Here is a 21,079-nt window from a genome sequence, read left to right on the forward strand (position 1 = left end):
TTCAGCATTGCCCGCTGGTTCGGGGACCATATTATGGACCAGGAAAAGCCACTTCGGGGTAGACCTGGGGGGAAAGCCTGTCTCGCATTCACCAACGCCTCGCATATCAGGACGATGAAGCAGACCATGGACGGTGCGTCGTCATCTAAAGGATCGAACGTCGAGAAATTTTGTTTCAAAAGCCCAATGAGTATGGCATGAGTCTGTTTTAGACTGTGGTCAATTCGTCCCAGCCAAGGTCTGAGTTCGTCTTCGCTGCCTCGCCTGATCTGATGAAGCCAGTCGCGAAGCGTTTCGGCAAGACCGTGCTTGGTCATGAATCGCTTCCCGGACTCGTCGTGCTGGACGATTACACTTTCCGGGACATTCCTCTCCATGACAGCTTCCATCAATCCCAACGTGAGCCAGCTCTGCATGGCTGCAGCCGTCATGTCCCGCTGTTCTTCAACCCCCCCGTGCGGGCTCGACGGTCGAATTCCCAGGTACTGATTGAAGGGCACAACTCGATAGCCATCGTGGGGATACCCGAGCCATGCTGGATTCCCGAACAATTGGGACTGTGGCTTCCTTTGACCAACACCGCTCATTGTAGAGTGATTCAACGGGAATAGGGCGGCCAACAGCATCAGAGCGAGCCCAAGTGCAACGCGAGGCATGGCTCTTGGGATCTTGGGAGTCTCCTGCTACTGGAAACGAGCCCAACCCCGCCCAGGCTAACGCGTGTGAGCGCATACGTGCCTTAGGGCTTATGCCACAACCAGTGCATAAGTCCATCATCGTAGCCTGAATATCCCCTTCACCGTCTCCATCCGATTCCCTCTTCCTGCCCCATGGCTCCATTCCTCTCGACGCGTGCCTCCTTCCTTCGCGACCCTTCAGGACCAGCCACTGCGTTCAGGTCCCAGTGGACCACGCCCGGCGATGTCTTCAGCGTCCTCCTCCTTCTCGGCGGTGACGTCGTCGGACGGGCTTTGGCACAGCTAACTGGGTCGGGACTGGCGCCCGTGGCCTTTTCATTCGGTAAGGCCTTGATTGACGATGTCGACGCTGCCTGGCTTTTACTCAGCGTCGCCTACTCTAGGATGGGTGGCTTACTCCATCTCGGCCCTCGTCTCCGCCGTCGGCGAGAACAAGCTTATGCCCCTGGACCCCGACTGCCGATGCAAGATCATCGACGTCAAGAATGCATATGCTCGTGAAAACTCAAGCTGGGTGCTCGGCCGCATCACCCGCGACTTTGGCCTCTGGCGGCACCCCGACGTGCAGGAGAAGCTGGACCAGGTCTTGGACAAGAGATGGGAGCAGCTGAAGCAGAAGGACCCGGCGGCGAATCGGCCACCCATCGCAGGCCTGATCGTGTCCGTATACGAGCCCAGCAGGGACATCGAGGCCGGCACAGTGTGCCGCGATTTCGTCTACCGCATCGGCCTGCTGGTCATTGCCCTACAACTAGGCATTGCTGCCATACCCTGCGGTCTGTTTGGCGACTGGGGGATACTCCTAGTCACTGCAGCCGGCATTGTCCTCTCTCTACTCACTGGGCTCCTTCCGCAGTGGAAGAGGGAGAAGTGGGCTTGTCGAAGGCAGGCCAGACACAGCTACGTTCTGACGAGAGGAAACGGCTCCCAGCACGCCATTGTTGTTATGGGAAACGGCCACGGGTTCAACCTCGAGGATCTGGCAACCGGCCAAGGCAACATCATGGTCGCCACCAACACGTCTACTCGCCTTGCCCTCCTGTGTCTGGCCGCTCTATGGATCATGCTGCTCCTCACGGCGGCGGGGCTGAAGCAAAACACCTGGTTCCTCGTCGCCGTCGGCGGCATCGGCATCCTGCAAAACATCTACGTTGCTGGCGCGCCGCGACGGCCCGAGACCTTCGGTCTGATCCTAGACTTCAAAAAGGTCTTTGGCAAGCCAAGTGTCATGGAGACCTTGTTGGAGGTCGAGAGTGAGTATGAGAATGTGGGACTCGCTTTGCGTCACGAGTTTTTCCCCGGCTCTCTCGGAAAGGAGGATGAAGTTCGATGGGGGAACTGCTTGCGAGGATCGAAGAAGGAGGCCGGCGGTTAGAACTCGAACGGTCCAAGCAGAGAGAATTTGGTTCCCAGGTACGCTCGCAAATTCGCTGGGCTACCGGACAAAGCAGTATGAAGTGAACATCCGAGCCTCCCTATCAACTGGGTGACAAAATACAGGCATCTCCAAGCGCGATTTAAGCTAATGTGACTTTAAAAAGAAAGAAAGAAAGAGACTGAATTATGAAATGAAAGCTCATTATAGTACCGTGAGCGTGAACGGCGCGTTTAGATATCTTGGAGAAAATGTATACGGTAAATCCAGTCCAAAATGCCCTCGATAGGCGGCTGGCTTATGGCTCTAGTGGTGATGTAGATGCTGGGGAGCCGGTTTGCGCTGCCGGCAACCGGCACCCAGTTGCCTAGCTTGCCAGGAAGAACGTGCAACTCGCTGGCGGCTGTTAGAAATACACTAAAAACTGAGACAGGCTTGACGGGCCTGAGACGGTGTGAGCCTCACACGTGGGTTATCATGAAGCCTATGCGAATATTATATAGTTATCCCTTTAAAGGTCTTAGGTCTCCAAAGTGGCATCGTTTAGGGGTTTTGACCACTGAGAAGCTTCACGCTGAACAGTACATCAGCCGCCGCTTGTTCTACGTGACTGAAAAGGTACCGCGATCCTCGTCTTCTCCATTAGGATACATAGCAACTCCACAATCTTTCAAGTTATCAACTTCAAGATCGATGGTCAGGGCTTTCATCGATAAGAAGAGGCGCAATAAGATTTATATAGACACGAACTCGTATAGAGATATACGCCTCGTAGCACGGCTAGGCCGCCGCCAGCAGGCTCGGCCAGGCGGGCAAGGCGGGTAAGGGCCCGCTTAGTTCGACGAAATAATATATCTTTAAGCCTCGAGCTCTATATATATGTATATATATATATATATATATATAACGTAAGCAGATAAAGTCATGAAGAAGTTTGAGCACGAATTTGGCATACTTGCTGTGTATTTGCTGTGGAGAAGCCCATAGCAAGGTAAACCAAATCCATCTTATCTCTTGACGAAGTCTTTATCGTCTACGCGTAGCAGCCATTCCAAGAGATGGCATGAAGCAAGAGACGCGCTTTTTACGCACTCGGATTTGCTGCGGAAAACCCCCTATTGGCGGGAGGCACGGGTGTTGTAAGCAAGCAAGCCGCGGAACCCAAGTTCTGACATATATCAAGAGTTGCAAAATTCACTGCTATACCCATCTCTTCGATATTCACCACGCCTCTTTCCGGGTATTAGAACACCAGTTGGCCATCGCCAAGCCACTCTCTCCTTCTCCTCTTGCTTCATTATCATCATCACCGCCAACGCTCTCGTTTACCTAGCACCACTCCTCAACTCACCAGGCCAAGACGAACCACAGCCCTGGCAAGTTCAAGTCCGGACAACAGAGCACCCGCAAGGACGAAAGATGCTTCCCACCATGTACCCATACTTCATCATCATCATCATCGGCGCCGCCGCCGCAGGCGCTGGCAACGCGTCCGCCGTCTTGTCAGCCTTCATGATGGGACAGCTGCTGAGCTCCAATGCCCGCAGTGCGGCAGGGATCCAGGCAAGTCCGTGCCCCTTTGCGGCCGGTATTCCTTTCTCGGGGATGTCGAGAAGGGAGGAATGTGTGGGAACTAACCAAGCTCTTTCGTTTACTTGCAGGGCCGGCCACCGCCATTGCCCCCAACGCGGCCTTGGCCGCCTACAGCGTGGCCATTCTGAACGACGTCGTTGAGGGTCTTGGAGCCTATTACGCCGTGTCGTCCGCCGTACGAGCGCTGGTGGCGCTTAGCGAGATGGATCTCAAGGACGGCGAGTACGGAGAGGAGACGAAGGACACCAAGGGCGACGGCGACGAAGAGGATATCGAGGGTATCAAGAACGGACAAGGGGAGAACTGATCACAGTTCCCTTGCAGAAATCGGCAGCGGCGAGGGCATCTTGGAATTGTAGATGCTCAAGCCCGGCCGAGCCATCTTCTCTCCGCCGGCTTTGATATTTCGGCGTCGTTGGGTTAAGAGGCAACCAGGGAAGGGCAGATCATCCGTCGATCCTGGATTGTTGTTGCAAACGAGGTTATGTTTAAAGGTCTAGACTCACTCGGCACGATATTCACTGCACCACCTTCTAAGATATAAAGAGCCACGGTCTGCCATAGACAACCGTGTTTCTCTCTTCTTCCCTCCTTTTCATCCCCATCGTTGTTCGCCTAGCACACCGCTCACCACGACAAAATCAACACGACACACCTCTAGCAAGTCGGGAGACTCTCCTCTCGAAGCCCCAAGGTTCTTCCGCCATGCATCCACACCCCGTCATCGCCGCCGTCGCCAGCGCTGGCATCACGTCCGCCGTCTTGCCAGCCTTCCTTGCAGCACCGCTGCTGAGCGCCTGTGGCTTCACAGCAACGGGGACTCAACCAGGTTCGTCTCCTATGTCCAACCTGCTTTCTTATAAAGGGGAGAGGCTCTTTCTGAGAAAAGGGGCCCAGAAGGCTTAACCGGGTTGCTTTGCAGGATCACTCGCCGCTGTTGCCCAGAGCACGGCCATGGGCGGCAACTGCATGGCCATTGTCAACGGCGTCGTTCAGGGCGTCGGCACCGCGGCGTCTTTCTTGCGTAATGTGGATGGGCGGCAAGAGAGGATGGCAAGAGAGGATATGGCGGGCATGGAGAGAAGGCCAAAGGTTCCGAGGGCACCAAGAGGGAGTTGTAGATGACCAAGGTCGCGCGAGCCAGCTCTCTGGCGTCGACTCTGCCATTCCCGCGGTCGCCATGATCAGATGGAAAGGTCAAGGCATCTTTGCCCGTCGAAGCCAGTGATGTAGGCAGTTTCAGCCGTATGCAGACAGTGGGTTATAACACTTGATCTTGCCCGTGTTATCAGTTCATAGAATCGTCAAACGCCCCCATCGCGTCCACGGCATCTATCGTCATCTATCACCCCCTCTCCCCAGTCCTCGAACCTCGTTCGACAGCTGCAGCCCATATTCATTTACAGCGAGCTCTTCGAGCACCGTCCATCTATACGTGACCCAGTACGACTCATCACCCAGCCTCACCCCGCCACGAGGTCATCCCGCGCCGCAATCTCCTCCCTCTTTCCCTCCGCCAGAGCCTTCTCCCGCCCATCGTCCACCCCTTTGTCGACACCATTTACCCCCTTACCTGCGGCCACCGTCTTGGCCGCCGCCTTCTTCTCCTTCTTGCTCAAGGTAATGGCGCCCTTGGCCAGCGCCTCGCTCGGCAGCGGCCGAATGATAGGCTGCGCAACCCACCACGGCCGCCTACACCTCCGCAACGCCCAGAGCGAGCTCTCCGCCTCGTCGCCATCCCCGGCCGCGGTGCCACCCAGCGCGGCCAACTCGTCATCGAAGCTCTTGCCGCCCGTGCGCTCGTACTCGAGCAAGCCCTCGGCCACCTTGCGCTCCACGGCCGCCAGGATGCGCTCGAAGGCGGCGACTCCCCCGCCGCCCTTGGAGCTGCGCGCCAGCATGTCGCGCACGTCGGTGTGGCGTGTCACCAGGTGGCGGAGGAGGTGGAAGAGGTGTGCCTGCACGGCCGACAGGTTGGGCGACGGCGACGACGATGACGCCGTGTGGTCTTGATTCTTGGGCCCGCCGTCTTTTCTGCGGCGCTTCTTGGGTGGCTCTTCGGCGTCAGCGTCGGCGTCGGCTCGCTCACCTTCCTCCATCCACGCCGTGTCGTCGCCGGACTGGAAGAGCGGTCGGCGACTCGGTGGGTCGGCGCCGAGCACGTACTTGTGCAGGATGTCGAGGTAGCGCCTCGTCATGGCGTCGACCCTCCAGCCACCCTTGCCGTACTTGCCTCTCCAGTACTCACGGCCCTCTTGGCCGACGGGCGGAGCTTTGGCAAAGATGGCCGGGTCGCTCAGATTTCCCTCGGCACTCATGACGCCGTCAGCCCCTGTCGCCTCCAAACACGCATCGACGTCTCCCTCTTGCAAGACATTGCCGTTGGCAAAGATGACGGTGTCAGGGGGCAGCTCGTCCCTCAGAAACCTCAGCATGGCCCAGTCTGCGAGCCCAGTCATGTGGCCCTTTTGCTCTCTCCTCCGCCCGTGCACTGTCAAGATCGAGGCCCCCGCTCTGAGCACGTTCTGCGCATACTCGAGCGTCCTTTCCTTGGTCTCGAGGATACGAATCTTGGCAGTGACAGGCACGGGCAGTTCCTTGTGCAGCGTATTGATGAGGCGAAAGACGAGCTCCTGGTCCTCCTGCAGAAAGGCGCCGTAGTTGCCCCTGCGCGCAATGCCCTGCGGACAGCCCAGGTTGAGGTCAACGGCGTCGCAGTGCGGAGCCACCTCTTTGGCGGCCGAGAGGAGGACCGAGGCGTCGTTTGCGCAGAACTGGACGAATAGAGGCCGGTCGATGGACGGGTTGCCGTCGAGCCAGGGCTCGTCGGAGCCTGGGCGGACGGCCTGGAAGTGCGCCTTGCGGTATTTTTCCTCGTGCGCAAACAGACGCGCGTGCAGCATGGGTGTGTAGGCGAGCAGCTTCGACTGCTCGCTCTCGGGCATAAAGGACCGGGTGAGCATGCGCCATGCCTAGATGGAGAAAGAGTAGAGGCGTCAGCGAGTGACGACACAAAGGGCAGACATCAGCCGGCAACATACAAACTCGGACTGGTCCACCATGGGAGCTACAATATACTTGGGGCTCCCGATGCTCTCATAGAAGGCTCTCCCATGGAGCTTCTCTGCCGTGGCCGTGTGCATCGTCGCGGCGATAATGGCCCGGCGCACAGCGGGTTTCCTGCCGGTAGAGGATCGAAGCAGCGCGCAAGCCCGAGACCCGACGCCCGCCCGTCGCATGGACGAAACCGGCTCCCAGTGTCGCGCTTCTCGTCTGCGTCACGGAAGGCTGCGGTAGGTTTGGATTCAACAATCGGGACATTGACAAGGAACAGAGTTTGAGGCTTAGGAAAATCGTAGCCTTGTATTTTTGGGTCTCTCTGCCTACGTTAAGTCCGGTCTGGGTCTGCGCGGGGTCCACGCTCCTGTCGAGGTCGCCGAGGCCGTTTTCATCCCTCTACAATTCCGACGGCCTTTCTCGTCTTTCGACACACCGGCATACGGCACTTGAAAATTCAGCATCCAGACACTCCTAGAATATATCTCGCTTGTGGGCTAGTCGCGCTATAGAGACATTTTCTCGTCGCCAAAGTACAATCACACATGGACCGTTAGTCCGCTGTGCCGCTTTGCCGTCAAGTCTCTTCGCTTGTGCTGGTTTCCTTTCCGCTGCCCGTGGCCCTCCCCCTCTTTCTCCACGACTCGACTCCTGCTTGCGCAGGCACGCGCCAATCCAGAGCAGTGCCTCGTCTCAATGCTCCTCGGCCGAGCCGCTCTCTCTAGCCCGCCGTTTGCTCCAACAGGTCCCCCACCCCGCCTCCTGGCCTGGCCGCAATATTAAGGAGATGTGATGACTCTGGGGCTAAATTCCCGCCCGACATGTGACACAAACTGACAAACGCCATCCGACACCATACAATGCTGTCCCCAAACGCCCTCAATGAAAAATGTGGTCCAAGTACATTGTCTCGGGCTTCTGCCGCCCATCGTCGACGAAGCAATCAGCTGAATGGGTTCCCTCTATTCGGCGTGACCGTCATCAGAAGAAGTGCGTGTAAATCTTGGAGTTTTCGTGGACTTCCATCTCCTGTGCGCACCTAGTCAGCATCCATTCCGACCACCAAGCCTCGCAACCCAAGGTACTCACCATCTTGAACGTGTTGAGCTCTTCCTTGATTTGCTGGGCCAGCATCGGCGTGAGACGATTGCACGTCGCAACGTCACCCCGTCGGTCATACTCTTGACTCGGCCAAGTGTCGTAGAAGATAATGCGGGGCGAGAAGGTGGCGCTTCGTTTCGTTCCCTGAGGCGTTCCGGGCGGGCTCTTGGTGTCTTGCCGCAGCCGCAGCGCAGACATGAAGTAGTCCTCGTTGCCAATAGCAATCGAGTCAGTCCTCTTGTGGCCCTGCAACTCGTCGTTTGGTGTGCTGGGCGCACTCGAGCTCGGCGAATCCGAGATGGCTGGCATGTTGGGCAGCACCAGGTCCGGAGATGCATCGGCTGCGCGAATAGACGGGCTCGAAGAACCTGTTTTACAGTCAGCCATGGCTGTGGACGAGGGTACCAACTTTACTGCATGACATCGACGACTTACGCTTCAGTATTCCCTTTCGGACAGCAGCCAGCACTTCTGCACGTTCCTTGTCGCCGCCGACGATGCTTTTGCGTGGGGCCGATTGGTCCGTACCCGAACTGTCGAGGCGCTCTGACGCCATGTCTGACACCTGCGCAGCGTCCAGAGAATTCCGCTCAAGGTGGGGGAACCCGGTGCCGCCGTTCGTCAGAGCAGGGTCAGCAGTCACGTTGACCCGTTGAGTCTCGGCCTCGACAGTTATCATGGACACGGCTGGCTGGCTGGCATCCTGTGGCAGTCCATCTGGGGTGGGAAACCCAGGCATCGATTTGGGCCGAAACAGACCGACGAGCGAGCGGGTGCTTTTCTTCATCCCGCGCCCCATCTTGCGAATCATGACCGACGCCGACGATGCCGTGGAGGAAATGGACAGGTTGTCAGTCGAGCCGAAAAAGCGTCCGCCGTAGATGCTGCTGCCTATGCCCGCCGCCTCCTGCGCCTCGGCGATGCGAGCCTGCTCGGCATCGTAGGCTTCATCGGGCGTAGGCTCTTTGTGGAGCTTTGATGGTTCCATCTTTTCGACGCCATCTTCTTCACCGCCCGCAGCCTTACGGAAGTCTGCCGCGCTGCCAAACGAGAAAGCCCTCCGCAGACGAGACGTCTTGCTCTTAGCCCTACTTCCCTTCTGGTTGATCGCAGCCAGCTGCTTTGCCGCTGGGGAGTTGAGTTTGGCGCCCGCAGATCCAGCAGACGTCGGAGACGACTCGTCTGAAGCGTCATTGGCCATCGTCGCCGGTTTCGACAGGGGAGAGGGACTGAGCGTGCGCTTGGTCGCCTCGGAAGACGAGCCGCGTGGAGGAATGTTTAGCAGCTTGGCCTGGTCCGCCTTGGAGGATGTATCGTCAGAGGCAGGTGATGAGGGGTTCCCGGTGGAGACGGGAATATTGCGGTTGGTAATCTGCACAACAGTTAGTACCCATTGCGTGCATCGCTCCTTCGACTTGGCGCCATGTGCAGCGTCCGGGGCGTAACCTACTGAAGACTGACGCGAATTGCTGCTTCGAGTCGAAGAAGTGCTCTCCGAGCTGCCACTGCGAGAATGGGTCGTCGCGTGGGGAGACAAGCGCGGTGACTTCGAGTCCTTTTCAGGGCGTATTGCATCGGCGGGGCTCAAGCTAGCCTTGGAGGTATTGGGCAAGTCGATCGTGTGCATGCTGCGACGACGCATTCTCCTACCATCTTCTTGAAGTGATCGGTTGTGAAGATGCATGTCGTCGAAAGATGAGACGGCGGCCAGGCCTCGGCTACCCGGAAAGTTTGGCGCAGAGTACCTCGGATTGCCCTGTGCGGCGTACAACTGCTGGCTGTTCACCATTGAGATGCTCGATGGTAGGGTCGAGCTCTGCGAGCGAGAATGAAGGTTTCCACCGCTCGACCGCCGGTAACGATCAGGGGCGTTTCTGCTGGGAGCGCCCGAGCTGAAGGAAGGTTGTGAGTTGACAGCCAAAAACGACTGTGACCGAGACGTCGGGGTAATGTTCCGGTTCGTCGAGAGCGCCGAGTCGTCACGCGACCCGCCGTTACCAACTCCAAACGAGTGCGAGTATCCCACGTTTGTAGCGGGAGGACCACTCGGGAGCGGTGCCCGGTAGTTGGCGTTGAGGTCGTAGGGCTGAGCCCCTGCGGTGGCGGGGGACGAGGCCGTCCTGTAGGCACCATACTGCTGCCAGGACATGGTCTGATTGAGGTTTGGGGTACTGGTGAAGGCATAGGGCTGCACCGGGGCAGTGTTGCCTCGATATCCAGACGACCCGGCGGCTTGGTACGGGGATCTCGGGGGCTGGGGGGCGCTTCCCATGAATTGGTGGTTGGCGTGCGGCTGACTCGCCGACATCATGCCCGAGGTGGAGGATGGCCGCGTTTGGAGCATTGTTACCGTACCAGTCTGCTGCGGATACGTCTGAACCAGCGCAGCCATAGTTCCTCCAATTCACAGGTACGCAGCAGTGTGTTCCGAAAAACGCGGGTTGCGTCCCTTGTGTTTATACACTCGTGTTGACGGCCGAATAATTCGAGGGAGGCAAAGCGGATAGGAACCAGAGCGTGGCCTGAAGCAGAACAGGAGTAAACCTGGAGAACATTGTCAGCGATGACCCGAAAGGGAAGAACTGCAAGGAGAGAACATTTCAAGTGGCAGCTGGTAACAACAACAACAAAGCCTTCATGACGCGGCCATCTGGCAAAGCAAGGTGGTTTGAAAGAGACGCGTTCATCGGCGAGGTGGGTGTACCTTTTTTTTTTCCTTTTTTCTTTTCCCCTTGCAAGTAGGGGTTTTTTTTGGAGGTGAAAGGAGAATAGCGATTGCTGGATCTTTTTTTTACCGGTTCGCTGAGGTTGCAAGAAAAGCGAGAGGTGGACGATTAAATCGAAGGACGCCGGCGGCCGGGGAGAAGAGAGTGGTCGTGTCGAAAACAGAGACGCTCACGGCAAACTCGTTGCCCGAGTCGGATGCAAAACTCGGATGAGGGAGGAGGGCGGCTGAGAGACCAGGTGCCGCAGACAAGAGGACACGGTCAAATCTGCAGCCAGCTCGGACAAAACATGGGAGCCGCGCAGACGATGGGGCCGTCTTGGATAGAACGGCCGTGGGGGATAGGTCGGGCGGCTTGTGCGAGGTATTACGAGCTCAGCGTCGAGTAGGACAAGCGTTCCGATGGCAGCGCAGAACGTCACAAGAGGGGGGAGGAGTGGAAAGGGAAGGGTCAAGAGGCAATGCAGACGGACAAGTCGAATGTGTGCAACGCAGCGCTCGAGTTATGGAAAAGAAGACGAAGAAATGATTGAAGGGGGGAAAGGGGCGGCGTTGGTCCCTGGTGGAGGCCAAGCGGAGAGGAGGAAAGGGGGCGCTGCGAGAGGTGGCAGGCGAGCTTGCGTCGGCCGCTCTGTTACGCGTCGTTCGCTCGTCCGGAGTCGACGGGGAGGGGGCGACGAAGAAAGAAAGGAAAAGGAGACGGTACAATGAGGTCGAAGATGGGAAAGGAAAGAAGACAGGAGGGTGGTGATGATGGTCGAGCGTCTGTCTGTCTGGTGGGCGAAGGTGGAATGGAGAAGCCAGTGGAAAGCGGTGGGAGGCGAGAGCGGGCGGGTGACTGGCCTCTCCATGCCTTTGGGTTTCAGTGGGGAGGGGGCGGCCAGGCTGCGGAGGGCCGCTAAGTGCAAGTCGAAGGCTACTAAAAGGAGGGAAGTACCGGTGACAGGATGGCCGGGTGCGGGCTTAGGCACAAGCCAGGACCCCTAGAGTTGCGGTAGCCGTGCTGTGGCAGACGGCCTGCTACAAGATCAATATCCCGCAGGACGGCTGCGGGGCCCATTGGAAGAAGCCTTTGCAGGAGCTTTGCAGGGGGATTGATGGATTGCTGAATGGCTGGAAACCAGACGTGCAAGTCGGTTTTGTTGACTGCACGTCACGAGAAGACGAGACGCAGGCATGCAGCCGGCGATTTGATGACCACGCTACATGCCGACGACTGCCATTGTCGACCGTAGCCTATTTTAGGCCGACGGTTCTTTTTTCTTACACAGAATGACTGAACAGGCGCTACTCGAGTACCCGTGCCACGCCCCACTTTATTTGGAATTCGCAAGCTCCCACCTCCTAAAGTTGGTGCTCACCACCAGTATCCCCACACCACCGGAATACCCAGAATTTCGACTCCCCGACCTAGAATCGCTTCAACCACCGCGTACCACGCTCAGAATCGCGTACTTCCACTCGTTCTAACCTTCCTGAACCCCTCCATTGGCGTGCCTTTTTTGCTGCTTCCTCAAACCATCGCTTGCGTGCGTTATGCGCCTTTTCTCCGCGTCTTCTACTACCTTCCTTGCTTTAGCAATCTGATCATCTCCCTTTGTTGCACCATTTCCCGTCCTTGGGCCACTGACAATACTCCTCCTGATTGTAACTGTATATTCTTCATAGCCTTACGTTGTTTTTGGATCCGCTCCGCCATTTTGGTTCGTCCCAAGTCCCTTTTAGTCTGCACGAGCTCAGTCGCCAGAGATAGCGATCCTCGAATAAATCGACTGAGATCGTGAGAAAAGTCGGGATCCAGGCTTTTATCGTCTTCAAGGACGAGATCTAATTTGTCCGCTACCTTGTTTATTTGTCGTAGAGTCAATGGTGTCTCGAAAGGTGAGGAGTGTGGTCCTGAATTGGGAGGAGGTGTGGGTGTCGTGGCTTGACGAGCTTCCAAACATTGAAGTACTACTTGTGGATTGAATGGGAAGATTCCTGTCTTGCGAAATGCGGAGCGTATAGTACTCTCCTTGAAAGCATGCAATCGTACTTGTTGAATGCAGGAGAGAAACTCAAGCTTGGTTATGTTGACGAGGCCATCTCGAACCATGACATCTAAAGCCTTGGCGTGATAGTGCTTTAGGGGCTGGAAAACGACAACGTCCAAAGGCTGAAGTGCATGCGTGAGATTAGGCGGCATGCCGAAGGGAATAATATTGTGGTTGTCGCAGTATTCAATGAACTGCCTGGTATGGTGAGAGCCATGACCATCAAGAATTAGAAGTCGCTTCGAGCTTCTTGAGCTTTTTTTCCGAGTGCTTGTCAAAATGCTGGAGCCACTCCAGACTAATCACGTCGTTTGAGTAACCAGTAGGCGTGGGTCGAATAACTGTGTCAGGATCTAGCTCAGGTATTTGATACCATGAAGCCATGTGCATCTGGCCAGCGAGTATCAAAAAAAGCCGGAACAACCTCCCCATTCGCCGAGATAGCTTCGATCGCAGTAGCGGATTCCCTATTCTCAGGAATGCCAAAATAATGAGCTCTCCTCCGTTTTGTCACAATCAGCTGGTCTTTTCCAACCCCGATGCGAAAACCAGTCTCGTCCATATTCCAGATATCCTCAGGAGGTATACCATTGTCTTGGATAACCTGCCGAAGATGCTGGAAATACTGGTTAACTCGTGTAAGATTCTCGGAGACTTGGCGCTCTGCTTGAAGCCTTTTTTGGCGCTTTTTGAAGTAGCCGTGACGCTTTAAGAAGCGAGAAGTCCAGTTTGGCCCCACGGTAGGAGCGTCGCGCTGGCTAGACCGCTCGCGCAAGATACAGTTTGCCGCGTCAGTAACGAACTCGACGCGTACCGCAAGGTTTATATTATCCAAACGATCGATATAGCGACATAGGGCCTTCTCTTCTGGTTCGGAAAGCCTCGTATTTCTAGCTCGCTGGCCAGTTTTAGGAGGTCGGCCTTGAAGACGGTATCGCAATCGATCACGTGTTACACCGAATTCTCGCGCTACGGTTGCGACTTTAGCACCGGAAAATTTTCAATATATCGAAGAGCGTTTTGTACACGTGCTTCCATTTCGGCTATCGACGAGATCGTGAATTGGTTAAGATATAGGGATGCTGAAGTCGGGGAGTCGAAATTCTGGGTATTCCGGTGGTGTGGGGATACTGGTGGTGAGCACCAACTTTAGGAGGTGGGAGCTTGCGAATTCCAAATAAAGTGGGGCGTGGCACGGGTACGGTCAGCGCGGGCTCGTTCTTGTTGAGATGACGCTGCTCCATTTCTCGGATGGATAATTATTAACGGCGGGTTGAGGAACCGGCCAAGGCGCTACTGGCTATCGCAAGGGAGCCGCCCTGTCAGGATGCAGAGCCTTGTCCGCTTTGCTGCCCAGTATCCCAGCCAGGTGCCTTTTGTGCCTCTTGCCACGGCCAACAACGACCTTCCCTCTTACAGTACACATTCAAAAAAAAAATTGATGCTTTGCCCTGATCCGCCTGGAGCGTGCAAGCCGTGTTGACGACGCCAGACGCACAACACCACAAAAAGGGGGGGGATGTGCCCCATGCTCGAGGCGAATGATTGGACCGTCATCTCGCCGTGGCATTGACCCGTTTCTGCGCTAAACCAGGGACCTGGCACGAGGTATCCGTACTTATCCACGACTTATAGCACGAGGTAGACCCAGGCTTATCGGTAACGGGGTGCCTCGACTTTCCGGGCCACTGAGTACGGCGAGATGCGGGAGCCCGCACGTATCAGGTACGAAGAAGCTTTTTCTCACCGGCTGCTTAAACCCGCTTGCGAAGCCCGGTTTGACAAACAGGGGACATGTTGCCATTCAGTATTCGCAAAGAACAAGTCCCGCTGCCCGGTGAGGCGTTGTCGTCACCGCTGCTCTTGTTGCCGATGTTGTTATTGCTGGCTGCTTCTGCCCTTTTCTTTTTTCGTGGCGCGCTCGTGTTTTTAGACGCCCCCCTCCCCGCCCATCGTGCATGCCTCTCTACTCCGTACCTACTACTCCGTACCTACTCCGTACGCGTCGGCCAAGTACCCGTGACGCGGCCCTCATCTTTCCCTGCATTAATCCTCTGCACAGTGTTGCTTTTGGCGCCGAGCGTTGTCGGTTGTTGGGCCTCGCCGACGGGGATGGCAAAGCAGCCCGGGATGGTTTAACAGACCCTTTTCTTTCTTTTCCAGATGGCCAGCTGCACGGCTTTGTGCCACCGTGTCTGAAGGGGAGATATCGGTACATGCAGCCTTGCATGAACAGGCCCAGAGGCCGTGTCCGGTAGTGGATGTGTCGCCCGCCGGTGGTGGTAGCGGCGGGTGGTGGCGACGCTATAATAGCCGGGCCAACTCGTCGTCCCCTGCTGCCGAATGGCCTTGGCTTTGCCCTCCTTTTGATCCGAGCAGGCATGACTCCTACAGTACACGAGCATGACGAGCTAAAGTTTGGGTCACATCGAAAAAGGAGTCGGGCGTTTATTTCGTAATTCCATCTTCTCTCGCAGTCCGGCCGGGCCAGATGATGACTCATTTTTGGGGGATTGATAAGAAGCACGACTAACCCCCTCCCCCTTTCCCCCATCTGCCACTCATTACACTTCGGCCTGGCGCCATTTTGAGTCTCGACGCCTCGCTGGGCAAGGGTTGTGCATGAGGGATTGCCATGCCCGGGGATCGGCATGAGCCAATCCTGCCCCCTGGCTGTCTCTCCATGTTTTTCTCTCCTGTCAACTCCTTTTCTGGTCTGTGCCGTCTTTGTGGCCACGAGTCCGCAGTTGTTTGTCGCTCGGTTTATTATTAGTGCAAGCGACGAGGAATGTGTCTCCCTTCCATGTTGCTGTTTCAACGCCCATGCTACCGGCCAACATTGCAGCCTCGTATTGATTAGCAGGTGTCAGTCGACCGTTTGGACTATGCGCTGCACGCTACATGGGATGCCCTCGGCAAGCATGTACCCAGGACACGGAGAACGGGCAGCATGTGCGGCACAGAATGCTGGGTGGGTACCCGCCCGAATTGCTCGGCGAGGTACTCCGTACTTCCACCGTCGTCTGGCAACACCCCACCCAGACAGCACAGTACAGTGCATGTGCCGTCGTGAAGGATGGATGCCTTGCATGGAACTACCTACGCTACGTACATACAGCACATACATACTGATATTACACCGCGATTCCGGCCATGTGTACTGTATGTATGTAAGTGCGTTGGGGAGGGGGCAAAGGCGGGGGGCAAATGTGATATGAGACCAAGTCGACGTGGGGAAAGAAGTAGAACCCCAACTCTCTCGCTCGCCTTCTCTCTTGTCGCTTCTCTTTCCCTCGTTGCCTGCTCCCGAGCCGGTCCGGCGCGCCATGTCTATCATTGCGTCGCGTGCCGTGTGACGGAAGCCGTGTTCGCTGGTCCCGGAAACAGGAGCCTCTTTGGCCGGGCTCGGTGAAGAGTTCAGCGCCCGTCGCCAAGGCCGCTCAATCGGATGCGGCTCGAGCTACAGAGAGACTACCTATACAGCAACCACCTACTGCACGCCCCTAACTGCTGGCGCGTGCAGCGCGGCTCGGGAGCGGAACAAGATATCACAAAGCTTAACTCTTGAATCCCCATGACGGCTGGCCTTGGCTTAGACCCTGACGTCTTGTTAGCTTTCTTGCTCGCGGCCGGCCGGAAAGCCCAGCGCTAGGCCGTACATGCTCTGTTTCCGCCTCCATGACCGGGGGTGGGACCGACCTGTTCGGATGATCAGAGACGACAGCGCCCGGCAAGGTCGGAAATCGCTTCTAGCTGTCATTGTTCTCGGCTGGCCTAGAAGCGCGCTTCTAGTTTCCACACGCCCGGGCCAAACATCGTCTTTTACTTGACGAAAAGGAGGGCCAGGGCCGATCACGCAAGCAAGTCGATAACAGGTTAGGAGCAGCAGCGCCCGTCACATGTCGGCCATCTTTCCCAAGGCGCCCCGTGGATTCGATTCTCCTCAGCTGGCACAAGGAGCCACCGCCAACAAGCAACAAGGTGCAGCGCTGCATGGTGGGCGGCCAATGGCTTCGGCGCCCAAGACTTGATTCCCTTTCCAAGGATACCCGCTGTTGATGCCGCCGCGGCTAGCGACCTTGGTGAAACCTCGCGGTACCGTGTCTCTGGGGCTTCGTGGGCATCCACGTCCCCGACTCGCTGCAACTGTGCCGGCGGCGGGCATTTCCAAGGACGGACAGGACTTACGGACAGGACTTGTGGGCAAGGCATCAAGCTTCGCCGGGCACATTGCCATGGCTGTCGGTCAGTCTGGGGCCGCTGTTTCGGCGTGCTGCGACATCTCGCCCACCCCCAATTGACTTGTTTTATCCCCGTATCTGTTTTGTTTTGTCCAGTGTCTGCACTGTGCTACAGCATGTCGGTGTATCCAGCATGCAGCCATCCTCGTAGGCCGATGCGAGCCTGTCGGTGTCCGGATGTACCAAGAGCACATGCTCGACGAATGACGCAGCCGGCGAGATATAGTACATAGAATGAAAAAGTTCCGTAGCCAGCCAGCAGTCTCCACATCGTGCCACGATCGCAGGTCGAGGGGGCGAGACATATGACACGGCACATTTGGCCGATGCGGATACTGGAGAGCCTGCCTGCAATTACAGCATGTCGAATTCCCCGTTCTGCATCGCCTCCACTTTGGCGGGCCAGTTTTTGGCCCGAAATTTGGTCTTGGCGCCACGCCGGCGGTGGCTGCGGAGTTGCTCTCCGCGTACCTAAACTACGCTACAGTTGCTCGATCGAGTCACAGACTGTCTCCTTCATAATTAACTCATTAAAAGATGCCTACAGCCATGTTTTACCCGGTGCCAAGTCGTTTCACATTGTCTACCTATACTTGGCATCAGTGTTTCTTGCTTCGAGGTGGCACTCGGCACGTACATACTGTAACTTGCCTTATGTACTTCACTGTTGAAAAGTCCCCTATAGTGGTTCAAATGGGATCCACCTTACATAAGACTAGCCGGACCCCGCAAGCCGCCGATCAACTGCATCCATGCAGCGGCCTACCCTATACCCTAACCTGTCTCATGGCCGCCCGCCCATCAGTCAACATGAGGCTTCGTTCCGATGCTCCCCGGCAAGTCACCGCTGGGGCTCACTGGGACCTTGAGGCGCCCTCTGCTGACCCAGCTATTGGCCCCCGTTCCTAGCTCCTCAGCCCACGGCCGGCGTATCGAGCCGTTGGCGTCCTCGCCAAGGCCACCATGGTCGGTGTCCCGAGAAGCGGTGGGTGTCAGCTTTGCCGGAAGCGACGAGTCAAGTGTGATCAGGGCCGGCCCGGCTGCGGGAACTGCCTCAAGTACGGCGTGCGATGCCCTGGATTCGAGCGTGGCCTCAAGTTTGTACCCGGCAAGCACCAGATTCGACCAAAGGGCAAGCAAGGCGATGGCGAATGCACCGGTGCCCGTGGGGGCTACGGACAAGACGGGCACAACCTGACGGCGCTCGTGGCCGCGCCGAGGCCGAACCGGGGCCAGTACATCAGCACCATGGTCTACACCGTCCGCGCCAGCATCTCCCTCTCTGACGCGACTGATTTCTTGTGCTGGATCGAGCTGGGCAGACTCGGCGCGCGGGCCGTCTTGGACGGCGCCATGTGCGCCGTCGCCACGCACCTCGTGGGCAAAGAGAGGGCCGATGAAGCCATGGTTGTCCACAGCCGGACGATCTACGGATGGTCCCTGGCCGCTCTCCGGACCAGCCTGGGGCACGCTACCGAGTGGAAGTCGTCGGAGACGCTTTGTGCAGCAATGCTGCTCTGCGTGTTTGAGGTGAGGTTGCTCCCAGGTCAACGACAACGCGGATTTCTCCTTTCATCTTGCGCTGCTGACAACGTTAAAAAGCTCTTCGCCGGCACAGCGTCTTCTGATGCGTGGCTGCGTCATGCCAGAGGCCTGGGAACCTTGATCAAGCAGCGCGGCCCGGCAGCTCATGCTGAGGGGTGGGATGCGTCCATGCTACTTGCGTTCCGAGGCATTCTGGTAGGCCGTCCACCACCATTCCGAGAAGACCCCCGTCTTATTAGACACGATGTTGACTGGCCAAAGATCATGTGCGACATGTTCAATCAAACCAGCGAGCCATGTTTTCTATCACGGCCAGGGTGGAAGCCCCTTATCCGCGATGGCGGCAGACACCTCATTCACCCGCCGCACTTGCCCAACCGCACGATAGAAATTGCCGACGGCTTCTTTGAACGGCTTGCCGAGCTGCCGGCCATTGTGATGCCGACGTACAGCCTCCGCCAATCCAGAACCATGGGCACCGTCCAGCAGCCGGAGCCGAAAAAGATAGCTGCCCTGGCCCAGCGCGCCATCAACTGCCGCAGATTGTTCGATTTGTGGTACCAAGACTTCAAGGCCCTGGCCGGCATGCCCGATGAGGTTCCTAGTCGGGACCAGACCTCGCCCTTTGCCACCGTCTTCCAACACCGGATAGCTTGGATGGGATCGATGCACATGGGCTACTGGGCCAGCATCTTGATCTTCCAGGAGGCCCTGGCCCAGTGCCAGTGGCCTGGAGGCTACGAGGAGCCGCGAGAGGAGCTCGTAGGCAACATTCTCCGCTCCGTCGAGTCCGTGGGCTCAGGCACCATGGGCCCGCATCGCGTGGGATTCTCGGTCCGCGTAGCGTACGAGTTTGCGAGCTCGGAGCACAAACGCTGGATCGTCGCCCTATTGGACAGGTTCAAGGGCATATATGCAGCAATAGACGGCGCCACGTATCATCGCCCCAGCAAAGATACTGAAGCTGGACAACCGTGCTGAACCAGCCGAGGGCAAGGCAACAGCTGCGTATGCACGTGGCCCTTGGCGCGTGATCCATCCCTTTGCCAGGTTTTCCTTGGCGTCCGTGGGTAATTTCGCACGGATAGCCCGCCAAGGAGAACAGCCGGAGTGAATCGGAATGAGCGGAAATGTGCTCGAAGAGTGTCCTGATGAGAAGACAAACTCGGTGCATGTTTGTATGTACGAAGTAGCTGACTATCAATTGGCACGAAACATCACGAGGCTGCGACCTCGGGAATTCTGCTCCAGATCTTCTAGCAAAAGCTCTAACCTGTTCCCATTCCATTCATCGTGAGTCATCAAGGGTCGTCCCGTGCCAGCCAGGATCGAGAAGCGATTATATGTAATAAGAGATGATAGCAATCAAAAACCTGCCATGGCCGCAACGACGGCCCCCCCCTTGTCCACCTAGGACTTCTTCATGACGGAGCGAGCAAGCTCCGTCAGCGAGGGCCCGCCAAAGAAATATTGATCGGTGTGCCGCCCGCACGTCGTGTGGACGTTGACGGTGGGCGAGGCCTTGAGCCAGGAGCTGGGCGACTTGCGGAGAGACGAGGACAGTGAGGAGGAGGGAGAGCGGGGCCGGGTGCTGCAGGCGTCGCTCGACGAGGACAAGGTGCGCTGTTTCGATGCGTTAGAGCCATGGGTGCTTGATACCCGGGGCCGGCAACGTACCGAAGCTTTGGAGAGGGTTGGAATGTCGATGGGCTTGGTCTCGGTGGTGTGGCTGTATCCGGCAGCGGCGCTTGGAGAAGGTCGCGCTGAGCCGTTCATGGTTGACTGACGAGGGGACGTGGACTTGAGGGTACGAGGCAAGATGCTGTTGGTTTGAAGGGATGGATATCGCGCTCGAGGGCAATGGACGGGGTGGCTTTTATTGTCGTACCCAATGACTCCGCGTGTACTTCCAGCTGGTACCTTTGTGGATGAGGTCTACTAGCGACGAGAAGCCAATCACCAAGAATGGCTTCTACAATCAAGCGGGCGATGAGTGAGTGAATGAGGAGAAAGGTCGCATATAAGAAGAGATAGGACTGAAATTTAATAAAGAGCACGCATATCAGGGAAAGGGGATAGGTCGAGATATAAATGCACGCGTGACTGTCCTCGGCCAGGGTGATGATACAGTGATACATAAGGGATGGGGGATGCAGAGTGAAGCCAACAAGCTGGTGCAGCATGCGGCTGAGGGTCAGCAGTCACCTCCCACGGGCCAATAATGAGAGGGCCCTTTGACCCCCTGGGCCCCCAGACGGGGAGGCCGGCGGGGATCGTCGTCGCGCAAGGCAGCAGGATAAACAAGCAGGGCGGAAGGGAGCTCCGATGCGGGCGCCGTCGAGGGTGACGGAGCAGTGGAGTTCGGGGCGGTTAGTGGGCCGCTGCCCCGTCCAGGCCCCACGTGCCAGGCCTCGTGACGGCACAACAAGGCGTGGAATGAAGCGTTGCTCTCTGCTTGGGTGCTTTTAGAGAAGCCACGTTGTTTATCTCGTTCTTTCATCTAGGTGGTCTTGATCCGCCCAGTGTGTTTGCGGAGGTGGGAGGAATAATAATGCTGCGTGATGTCGCAGATCACCGATTGTCAATGTTCTGTCTGCATCCACATGCCAAGCAGCAAGGCGAACCCAAGAATCTTGAGCCTTGCTTGAGCCACGCTGCTCGTCTCGGCTTGCTTGGAGGGAACGCAGGCTAATGGATGCTGCGGCTACCGT

General features: G+C 57.0%; 6 protein-coding genes across 6 annotated transcripts; 3 read left to right on the forward strand and 3 right to left on the reverse strand.

Moving 5' to 3' along the window:
- Positions 1–830: 830 nt before the first annotated feature.
- Positions 831–2,073, forward strand: HRG_02147 (uncharacterized protein; the record flags this gene model as incomplete). Its single annotated transcript, XM_044860618.1, has 3 exons — positions 831–1,020; positions 1,082–1,503; positions 1,555–2,073. The coding sequence occupies 3 exons, from the start codon at positions 831–833 to the stop codon at positions 2,071–2,073; spliced, it is 1,131 nt and encodes a 376-aa protein (XP_044724251.1).
- A 1,419-nt stretch (positions 2,074–3,492) lies between these two features.
- On the forward strand, positions 3,493–3,973 carry HRG_02148 (uncharacterized protein; the record flags this gene model as incomplete). The annotated part of the gene is made up of 2 exons (XM_044860619.1): positions 3,493–3,661; positions 3,735–3,973. The coding sequence occupies 2 exons, from the start codon at positions 3,493–3,495 to the stop codon at positions 3,971–3,973; spliced, it is 408 nt and encodes a 135-aa protein (XP_044724252.1).
- A 1,156-nt stretch (positions 3,974–5,129) lies between these two features.
- On the reverse strand, positions 5,130–6,809 carry HRG_02149 (dihydrouridine synthase (Dus) domain-containing protein; the record flags this gene model as incomplete). Its single annotated transcript, XM_044860620.1, has 3 exons — positions 5,130–5,358; positions 5,437–6,638; positions 6,708–6,809. The coding sequence occupies 3 exons, from the start codon at positions 6,807–6,809 to the stop codon at positions 5,130–5,132; spliced, it is 1,533 nt and encodes a 510-aa protein (XP_044724253.1).
- Positions 6,810–7,704: 895 nt separating this feature from the next.
- Positions 7,705–10,132, reverse strand: HRG_02150 (putative dihydroflavonal-4-reductase protein; the record flags this gene model as incomplete). The annotated part of the gene is made up of 4 exons (XM_044860621.1): positions 7,705–7,752; positions 7,813–8,192; positions 8,260–9,196; positions 9,275–10,132. 4 exons carry the CDS (start codon positions 10,130–10,132, stop codon positions 7,705–7,707), a joined length of 2,223 nt encoding a protein of 740 aa, XP_044724254.1.
- A 7,654-nt stretch (positions 10,133–17,786) lies between these two features.
- On the forward strand, positions 17,787–19,349 carry HRG_02151 (fungal zn(2)-Cys(6) binuclear cluster domain-containing protein; the record flags this gene model as incomplete). The annotated part of the gene is made up of 3 exons (XM_044860622.1): positions 17,787–18,353; positions 18,426–18,563; positions 18,630–19,349. 3 exons carry the CDS (start codon positions 17,787–17,789, stop codon positions 19,347–19,349), a joined length of 1,425 nt encoding a protein of 474 aa, XP_044724255.1.
- Positions 19,350–19,778: 429 nt separating this feature from the next.
- On the reverse strand, positions 19,779–20,144 carry HRG_02152 (uncharacterized protein; the record flags this gene model as incomplete). Its single annotated transcript, XM_044860623.1, has 2 exons — positions 19,779–19,991; positions 20,046–20,144. The coding sequence occupies 2 exons, from the start codon at positions 20,142–20,144 to the stop codon at positions 19,779–19,781; spliced, it is 312 nt and encodes a 103-aa protein (XP_044724256.1).
- Between the last annotated feature and the right edge of the window lie 935 nt (positions 20,145–21,079).

The sequence above is a fragment of the Hirsutella rhossiliensis genome, assembly GCF_020360975.1.
Source record: "Hirsutella rhossiliensis strain HR02 chromosome Unknown scaffold00002, whole genome shotgun sequence".
Lineage (NCBI taxonomy): Eukaryota > Fungi > Ascomycota > Sordariomycetes > Hypocreales > Ophiocordycipitaceae > Hirsutella > Hirsutella rhossiliensis.